Raw genomic sequence first — 10,041 nt, 5'->3', positions numbered from 1 at the left:
CATGCCAGTCTTTGTATGCGGATTTGGCTTATGAATGAAATCTTCTTCTCAAAAAATACTTATTCAAATTTTTACATATATGAATTATGGTAATATTAATTTAAACCTCATTTAGTATCACTCCTATCAATTAGGCCCTCTTCTAATGTTTAGAAATTAAAACCCATGCTATGCTTTTTTTTAGAACACTAATTTTTTTTTATAAAAATTTTAAGTTTAACCATAGCAGACAAAATTGCTCGTTCCAGACTTATCCTTATAGTAATTTATTTTTTTATTTTGTGCTGAATACTAATACTATATAGCTGGACTTTGCTACAATTAAAACAATGTAAGCAACTCGTCAGGAGAAGCTTGATCTCTGGGATTCAGTGGCACAATATAAGCAGAATGCTAGCTCCTCCTTCTTCCCTACTCAATAATGCATAGATTATATACACAAACATATCTTATTTCTTTAAAAACTAATTATTATTATTTTTATAATTATTTTATTAGCTGAGAGGGAGCTGCGAGGTAGGTGGTAAGCTGTGACATCTATTCACGTGTGTGGGGTTCACATATGAAAGCTATATATTCACCACACGATACAAATTACAATACAAGATTGGAAAGTGCATAAAGGCAAGATTGGAAAGTGCACAGAGGCAGAGGATTACAAAAGACCTATCACGCGCGCCTCACATAAAGGAGGAAAACCCAAGCACTGGAACAGAGAAAATGAAGATGCGAAGAAGCAGACCAAACAAACCAAAACCAATATATCATCTTCCACTCTTCTTCTTCTTCTTCTCTGCTGTGTTTCACTGTGGTTTAGTTTCATCATCAAATACCACGGGAGCCAAAGAAGCTGCAGTTGCTGGGTTTGGATATAAAATTCATTCAGTCAACTATGATTCTTCTGGGAACTCATTGACTGCTAATCTTGGCCTCATCAAGAAATCCTCCCTCTACGGACCTGACATCCCAAATCTCAACCTTCACGCCAGGTACTTCGTAATTAACCATTCTCAATTTATTAAGTTTATATTCTCACGTTTTCATTTTTTTAATTCTCATTAGTCATTGGGGGTTGACCGTTTGATTAGGATATTGCAAAACATCTCAACCGTCCATAATATAGAATATCTAGCTAAGAACCTTATTGACCAAAAACCCAATTAGCATTTTCACTCCACAATATTAGCCATACAAATTGAGGACTATTATTCAATTAATTGCTCTCTTATTTACTAGATGGTTGCCATACTTTCTTAAACTCAGATTACATAACATTAATATGCATTGCTAGGCCATCAATGATTCAGATTCACAGTCTTACGACATAATTAAACATCTCATGTAATCAAACGGAGACCAGTTTTTCACGAGTTTATGTTAGAAATCTAATTGGCCCTTGTGCTGCTAATCATGCATGCAGCTATGAAACCAAAGATCGGCTAAGAATTCGAATAACAGACTCAACGCACCAAAGATGGGAAATCCCACGACAAATAATCCCCCGCCAAACAACTTCACAGCATTCACAACAATGTCAAACCCACAACAAACACCTCCTGATCTCCAACGACCTTGTCTTCACTCTCCACAACACCACCCCATTCGGCTTCACCGTCACCCGCCAATCCTCCAACGATGTCATTTTCGACGCCTCCCCGAACCCATCAAACCCCAACACCTTCTTGGTCTTCAAGGACCAATACATCCAGCTCTCCTCCTCCCTCCCCAAAGCCAGGTCCTCCCTTTTCGGCCTCGGTGAGCACACCAAGTCCTCCTTCAAGCTCACCCCTAACCAGACCTTGACACTCTGGACAGCTGACATTGGCAGCGCCAATGCTGACGTCAACCTCTACGGGTCCCACCCCTTCTACCTGGACGTCAGGTCAGCTTCTCCAGATGGCAAGGCCGACAGCGCTGGAACATCTCATGGAGTGTTGCTGCTGAATAGCAATGGCATGGACATAACATACGGCGGTGATAGAATTACTTATAAGGCCATTGGTGGAATTGTGGATTTGTATTTCTTTTCTGGGCCTACGCCGGAGTTGGTGGTGGAGCAGTATACAGAGCTCATTGGTCGCCCTACCCCTATGCCCTATTGGTCTTTTGGTAAGTTTGTTTGCACTCAAATATTGTAAATTCCACTTTTCTTAGGTAGGTACTATATATTATCACATTCACATGTGACATCAATTATTATGACTAAGAGTATATGTCGTTTGTACCATCTCAACTAATCATGTTTTTGTATCGGCACTTATTAGTAGACAGGTGCTATGTCACATGACCAGTTGAAATGGTACAAATAGTTTTGTTCTTCAATTGAAATGTGCATTTATAGTCCTTGTTTGATATTAACATGGTCCAAAAATGTCCTTCCTACTAGCATAGTATGCTTTTTCATCTTATTTTGGAATCACATTGACTTTGTTCACTTATTCTCTGCTGAAGGATTCCACCAGTGTCGATATGGTTACAAGAATGTTTCCGATCTTGAGGGTGTGGTTGCTGGCTATGCAAAAGCCGCTATCCCCCTTGAAGTTATGTGGACAGACATTGATTACATGGATGCATACAAGGATTTTACTCTTGATCCCATCAACTTCCCATTGGATAAGATGAAGAAATTTGTCAACACCCTTCACCAAAATGATCAGAAATATGTGCTCATCTTGGACCCTGGTATGTTCTCTCTGCAGCAAAATTGATGTTACATGCAGTTTGTCTGATGAGGCAGAAAATGATAGTATTATGACTCTCACAGGTATCAGTGTGAATGAGAGCTATGGAACCTACAACAGAGGGCTGAAAGCAGATATATTTATAAAACGTGACGGAATTCCTTACCTGGGAAGTGTTTGGCCTGGCCCTGTCTATTTCCCTGACTTTGCACATCCACAAAGTGAAAAATTTTGGGCTAATGAGATAAAAATATTTCAAGATGCTCTGCCTTTCGATGGTCTTTGGCTTGATATGAATGAGCTATCCAATTTCATCACGTCCCCTCCCACTCCATCTTCTACACTTGATGACCCTCCTTACAAGATTAACAATGCCGGGGTCCTGCGTCCCATCAATAACAATACTGTTCCGGCATCAGCGCTACACTTCGGTAACATCACAGAATATGATGCTCATAACTTATATGGACTCTTGGAATCCAAAGCAACAAACAAGGCCTTAGTCAGTGTGACTGGTAAAAGACCATTTATACTTTCTAGATCAACTTTTGTAAGCTCTGGTACGTACACAGCACACTGGACTGGAGACAATGCTGCAAAATGGAGTGATCTGGCATACACAATTCCAGCAATTCTGAATTTTGGCCTCTTCGGAGTTCCGATGGTTGGAGCTGATATATGTGGATTCTCTGGAAATACTACTGAAGAGCTCTGCAGGCGGTGGATTCAGGTAACTTATGAGCCTTCAAATTGAACACTTCACAAAAACTAGACTACATTGTACATCTTGTTTTACCTAGAACTTTGCTATGCTGTCAATTATAATCATCAGAATTTGTGCAACTAACTTAACTATGCTTTGTCTCTATGCAGCTAGGGGCCTTTTACCCTTTTGCAAGAGATCACTCAGAGAAGTTTACAATCCGTCAAGAGCTCTATCTTTGGGACTCAGTGGCTGCAACGGCAAGGAAGGTGCTTGGCCTGCGCTATCGGTTGCTCCCCTTGTTTTACACATCAATGTATGAGGCACACAAAAAGGGGACCCCCATTGCAAGACCCCTTTTCTTCTCATTTCCTCAAGATATCAGAACTTATGAGATCAACACTCAGTTTCTGATTGGCAGAGGTGTAATGGTGTCACCTGTGTTGAAGCCAGGAGTAAGTTCAGTTGATGCATATTTTCCTGCAGGAAACTGGTTTGATCTCTTCAACTACTCAAACTCAGTAAGTGTAAAATCGGGAGAGCACGTTACATTGGATGCACCACCTGATCATATCAACGTACATGTCCGTGAAGGAAACATTTTGGCCTTACAAGGAAAGGCCTTGACAACAGAAGCAGCCCGAAAGACTGCATTCAAACTTTTGGTTGTTAGCAGCAGCAATGGACAGAGCACTGGAGAAGTTTTCTTGGATGATGGAGAGGAAGTGGAAATGGGAGGAAAGGGAGGCAAGTGGAGTTTAGTGAGATTTTACTGTGCAACAGAAAATGGAAGTGTATCTGTAAGATCAACGGTTGTAAATGGAGGTTTTGCTTTAAGCCAAAAATGGATCATTGATAAAGTTACCATTATTGGGTTGGACAACGTTGATGGATTGGAAGGGTATGCGTTGAACATTACTAAGGGAGCAAACTTGAAGGGAGGACACTCAGATATCAGGGCCAGCTTTGGCATTAATAAGCGATTCGTCTTGGTAGAGATTTCCAGATTATCCATTCTTATAGGAGCAGATTTTAACTTGGAGCTGAAGTATTGATACTAGTGAAAATTAGCACTCTTCTAGAGAGAGAACAATAAGTTACATGCCATTCAGATTTATGGCTCCCCAGGTAGACATGTTTTATGCATCACCTCTAATGTTGGAACATTTTTATTTTTATTTTTCTAACAAAAATGAAATGAAATGACAGATTGGCAACAGAAAACATCTTGAAAGGAGGATAGGTCTAACAAGATAACTGTTAATTCTCCAACACACAGTAAAAAAATGAAATGACATACACTTGTTAGATTGCACTTCAACCAATTACCCGAACCCAAACACTGAACCAAAAACCAATACAGCAAATCACTCATATTGATGTCAACTCCAAAAACCAAAAACCAGTACATTTCTACCATATCTTGCCTATGCCAATAAATAAATAAAATAAGAAGAAGAAGAAAAACTGACCAGTGTCAAGGTTTCCTATGATTGTATCTTCACCATTTCTTGCCTGCTTCCAGATTGAGTTGGGTGGAGTAACACCATCATGCTCAAGTCCCAAGAAATCCCATGATCTAGTTGTGTGTAATTTTCTTCCCTGGTTCAAGAAAATGGAGACTACCTTTGGATGCTCTGCAGTGTTTCAATGGAAATCATGAGAAGAACAAGTATACAAAACAGAGGAGAAAGAAGATTAAAAAAAAAAAAAAGATTCTCACTCACTGGCTATCTGAGCTGCCTCTTCTTCTTCTAATGTGGCAGCAAAGCCATTGATGTGCCTTGTGTATGAGTAAAAGATGGATTCTTTTGCAACTTCATGGCTGCATTTTGTAGACAAATTCAAATATATGACTTCAGAAAGATGGTGTTCATGTATTTTAGTTGTTGGTGCTAAAATGTGTTGAAGTACCTGCCCAAGAAGGACCCAAGAAACTCATAGTGATTCTCTGTCACTTGGTTTAGTTCAAGTTCTGATAAGTTTGGGGGATGTGAATGTGATCCCAAGTACACCACATATGACTACAGCAATACAACAGTAGAAGCAGGCAAGCAAGTAAGTACATAATGAAAAAATATTATATATCATGATAGTAGGCATAGCAATGGGATCTACTTCTTTTTTTCTTGATTTTTTAATGGAAGAAAATAAGATTGAATGCTCACCTTTTTGATGGCAAAGGTGGGTCTGTGAAGTACAAGGGAGGAGAGAAGGAAGGACAGGAAGTAAAGAGCTATGGTTGGTTGATTGATTGACCCTTTTTTCTCTCTTGCCCCTTGTGGAAGGCAAACTTTGGGTTTTCTGATTGCACGGATCTGAAGTCAACTCCACAGACTCTATTTTAATGGCCTTCATCATTTTATCTGTTCAACAAATAAATTTTTTATTATTATCAGAAATATGACGTAAGATATATCAAATTGTCAAACGGCACTTTGCCAAAAACTGAAAGGTGCTCCAACAATAGTGCAGGGAAGAAATCTGGAGGGGGAAATGCAACAGTATAAAAGAAATTTGTTGAACCAGAATGATGTAGTGTTCAATATACTCCGACAAATATCAATCTAAAAACCAGGAACTAATGAAAAATCAGGTCCAAACTCCACTATATATAAAAGACAGATTTAATTGACAACATCCCTCAATCATTTAACCATACCTTGATTAATACAAATTCAAATAAACAAAGCAGCCAAACAAAATATACATTACCATGTCCAAATTAATATGCTTCCTGGCGAGCTTGCTTGATGATCTGCACCTATTTCACCTGCATATATATCTACAAGGAAATAAACCCAAATTAATAGGTTTGTATTACCCCTCTGCCCATTGTCCACTCTAAGACTTGGAAATCATCAGAGGGGTAGTGAAATAAAATCAAATTAAATTCCCGATCGAAACTCTTCCTCCCCATAAAAGAATTCTCCAATCCAAACATCCGAACAACACATTTTCACTGCAGGTTTCATATTTAAACAATGAACTAGACTGAAATGTGAATCAATCAATGACAACATATCAATTATATAAGTACTCATGAATCAACAAGCTAAGAGTTACTGTAACTAGTATGGTATAGGGCTTGTTTTGGTGAATGAAAATTGTGAGAGGCGACGCATTCCCAATAAGTCAAGTACACTGATCAAGTCCTATTTAGTCTTATTCAAGCCTCTGCACTAGAAGTAAAATAGAGTGAACTCTAACTCAATGTCAATACAAAGTTTTTTCTTTTTTAAAAGGGCGTTTGTATAGCGGCTTTCACACTATAAGGGCGGTAGCCCTCTCCATTAGAAATTAAGTGCACACCTACTCTAATGGTAGCTTTCACACAGTCCTCATGGGTAGCCCTCTCCATGTTTACTAAATGGTGTACTAGCTTCACAAAATAGGAAGCCGTTAATGTGGTAGCTTTCACTCTATTAGGGTGGTAGCCATCTCTGTTAGAAATGAAGCATATACATCTACTTACCTCAACATTAGCTTTCACTCAACCCTAATAGGTAGCCTTCTCCTAATTTATTGTGTACACCTATTTTGTATAGGTAGCTTTCACACCATTAAGGTGGTAGCCCTCTCCATTAGAGATTAAGTGTGCACCCGCCTCCATGGCAGCTTCACACATCCCCTACATGCAGCCATCTCTATACATAAACCCTCCTTAAAACGTAACATTGGTGGTCAATCGAGAGTCTTTTTACAAGACTTGAAAGGGTTTACTCTATTGGTCAATCTAGAGTCTTTTACAAGACTAAAATGAAGAACTTTAATGCCGACTAAATCAAAAATACACCCCCTCACACTTTCACAAGCCTATGACCAAACTAGTTCTAGAATGCAGCTTAGCTCATTGATTCCAAGTGTTTAATGGAATTTTTGTAATTGTCAGAGACCTATCAAATGTTTTTAAGAAATATTTTTTTAAAGAAAACAAAGAAACACATTGAATAAGAACACAACCAGTAAAAGAAATATCATAACTCAGCCCACCGATGTTTGGACACCCATGGTCTCCAGCTGAGGCCAGGGATGTCGACTCCTTACATGCATACTACTTACCAACCTCAATGTTGAGTATGCGACGCAGCTCCATTGTCGCAGACTCAACAGAGTGGTTTGGTGTGGGAGGTGGGCACTCCCCAGCTGGGGGCGGGGATTGGGATGGGGACGTTGATAAGAAATGGGGCATGGGAAGTGATTGTGGTGGGGGTGAGTTCAGGTAGGCTGGTCCTGCCCAACGTTCACCCCCGAGTGCTGAAACGAAAAGCGTACCTGGACGTGGACACCTTCTGCCGCCGCTCAACTTCTGTAACCCCATCACTGGAACTTGATAATAACCCCGCATACTTGCTTTTCTTAACTGAGATGGTGAATTGTTGTAGAGTGATTGTGAGTTGTGAGTATGGTGATCAAGTTTGGTTTGTATTTATAGTGGTAATTACCTTCATCGACCAAGAAAAATACTAGGTGCCTTTTCTTGCATATTATAATGCTTTCTTGAAATATATGTAAACTATTTCCACCAAAAAGAAAATAAGTTTCCATTTTTCACCAATTATGTATATGCATTGGAAAATATTTAGCAGTTGAGAGTTGCAGGGTTGGGTCCGCATGGATAATGAAGAAATAGAAAAAATTATTGTCTTGATTATTACCCTTTTGTGTTGTTTATCCTTGGACAAAATATAATGTTATTGCTGCCTGAAATAAGGAAGGAAAGATAGGCCTTCTTTGTTCCAACTTTTATTTTATCCTTATCCATAGAAAATAATTATTTTCTTTTTCTTTTTAATTATTTGCATTTAAATGGATTAGTATTGTACGCATTTGTCTCGCTAACATGAAGTAATTTGCGTTTTGAAATTTTATCTTTATCTTCTTAGATAAAGGAAAAGGATCATATAGATATATAGATGAACGATGAAACAAATCCAACTAGAATAATCCTAATCCTAATCCTAATCCTAATCCTAATCCTAATCCTAATCCAATTGGGAATTTTTATTTGTTCAAGTATCAATATCAAGGAGGAACAAACGCCTGTACTGTTTTTAATGGAGAAAATATATTTTATTTTCGGTGTGTTTTTACTACTTGTAACCTGAAGCTGTGGAAGTTAGGAGCAGAGCTGGTCCAGGGTTTTCTAAGGCCCTGGGCAAATTTCGAAAAGTGTGCCCCTTTAGACAAATTAAACACTAAAATTACAATTTTTATCAAAATTAAACATTGCTTAGATGCATTTGGTAAATTTTCAAGTGAAGCATTGGTCTTTTTAACAAAATATTTATTCAAAGGAAGAACCTTGAAAGATCTAATAGATAAAAAAAAAACCTTGGAAGAAAGGCACTGGTCTGGTCTTGTGAAGGATTGTTTTCCAACTCAGTGTTGGAGAAGAAGAGAATCACAACAACAACAAAAAAAAAAAAAAATTGCTTGCATTTGAGAGTCTTCTTGTGTTGTTTTTGGGAGACTTTTTGCTTTTTGATTAAAAAAGAAGAAGAAGAAGGCATGTTGGTTTATCTTTGTTTAATTTCTTAATGTTATGTTTTTCTTTTATTATATTATATAATATATAAAATATATTTGACTTTGTTTTCTAAGTAAGGAAGTTTCCTTGAGAGAACCAAAAAGTGATTTATGACATAACAACATATCAGGAACAGCTCCTTCTAGTTTTGAAGTTTGGTTCCTTTTATTATTTATTTTTATATATAAATATACATATACGGGCTATAAACAAAATTTGTGTGCCCCTCTCAGCTTTGGGCCTCGGGTTGTAGCCCTGGTCGCCCTGGGCCAGGGCCGCCTTAGGAGCGCCTACTGTTTTAATCGGGGATAGGGTATAGGCTTTAGAATGTTACGGCATCAGCCTTACACTTGGGTAACATGATAGAATATGATGTTCATAACGTATTTGGTTTCTTGGATGCCAAGGCAACAAACAAGGCCTTACTCAATGTGACTGGTAAAAGATCATTTGTACTCAGCAGGTCAGCTTTTGTAAGCTCTGATAGGTACACAGCACACTGGACAGGAGACAAGTCCAAAATGGGAGGATTTGGCTTACTCAATTCCAGCCACTTAGAACTTTGGACTCTTCTGAGTTCCGATGATTGGAGCCGATATATGTGGATTCTTAGGAGATACAAATGAAGAACTCTGCTGGCGCCGGATTCAGAAAATTGATAAGCAAGCCTTTAATTTGAACACTTCCACAAGAACTAGGCCACATTATGTATCTTCTTTTACACTTGCATTGTGCTTTGGGAAGTCAAATTATGAGACTAGCTTTACTTATGTCTATATGCAGGTAGGGGCCTTTTACCCCTTCTCAACAGATCACTCAGATAAGAATTAAATCCGGCAAGAGCTCTACCTTTGGGATTCAGTGGTTGCATTAAAGCAACACCGGAAAAGACTCACGTTTCAACTGAAAGTTCTACTGCAACCAACATGTCCATCATCATCTCCAGTCTCAGAAAACAAACTTTTACTTCCTAACTGTTGCTATAAACTGCACAGGGCATGTTTGCTGAATTAAATTCTAATCCAATCTCACCATTTCAATCTATTAGAACTTTCTATACACGCACTGCATATCATTTTTGGCAAACTGAGAACATCCAATTTTTCAGTCGCAGATTCATTTGACCA

At 38.5% G+C, this 10,041-nt stretch overlaps 1 protein-coding gene and 1 long non-coding RNA gene across 2 annotated transcripts; one reads left to right on the top strand and one right to left on the bottom strand.

Moving 5' to 3' along the window:
- The first annotated feature begins 603 nt into the window (after positions 1-603).
- LOC110764926 (alpha-glucosidase-like) lies at positions 604-4,608 on the top strand. Its single transcript, XM_021967976.2, has 5 exons — positions 604-989; positions 1,421-2,109; positions 2,452-2,682; positions 2,765-3,411; positions 3,555-4,608. The coding sequence occupies exons 1-5, from the start codon at positions 721-723 to the stop codon at positions 4,437-4,439; spliced, it is 2,721 nt and encodes a 906-aa protein (XP_021823668.2). The 5' UTR covers positions 604-720; the 3' UTR covers positions 4,440-4,608.
- Positions 4,609-4,875: 267 nt separating this feature from the next.
- On the bottom strand, positions 4,876-5,812 carry LOC110764927 (uncharacterized). The gene is made up of 4 exons (XR_015835280.1): positions 5,553-5,812; positions 5,299-5,408; positions 5,112-5,209; positions 4,876-5,021 (listed from the first exon to the last, which is right to left on the bottom strand). It is a non-coding gene; the product is annotated as an uncharacterized LOC110764927 (long non-coding RNA).
- Between the last annotated feature and the right edge of the window lie 4,229 nt (positions 5,813-10,041).

The sequence above is a fragment of the Prunus avium genome, chromosome 4, assembly GCF_965620075.1.
Source record: "Prunus avium chromosome 4, drPruAviu1.hap1.1, whole genome shotgun sequence".
NCBI lineage: Eukaryota > Viridiplantae > Streptophyta > Magnoliopsida > Rosales > Rosaceae > Prunus > Prunus avium.
Note: the sequence above shows the minus strand (reverse complement) of the source record. Positions and strands in the feature narration are given on the sequence as shown.

Excerpts from the sequence above, each read along its gene's own strand:
- LOC110764926 (XM_021967976.2), top strand. The coding sequence starts at position 721 with ATGAAGATGCGAAGAAGCAGACCAAACAAACCAAAACCAATATATCAT. Across the intron at positions 990-1,420 it reads AATCTCAACCTTCACGCCAG|CTATGAAACCAAAGATCGGC; the intron begins GTACTTCGTAAT and ends TCATGCATGCAG. Across the intron at positions 2,683-2,764 it reads TGTGCTCATCTTGGACCCTG|GTATCAGTGTGAATGAGAGC; the intron begins GTATGTTCTCTC and ends TGACTCTCACAG.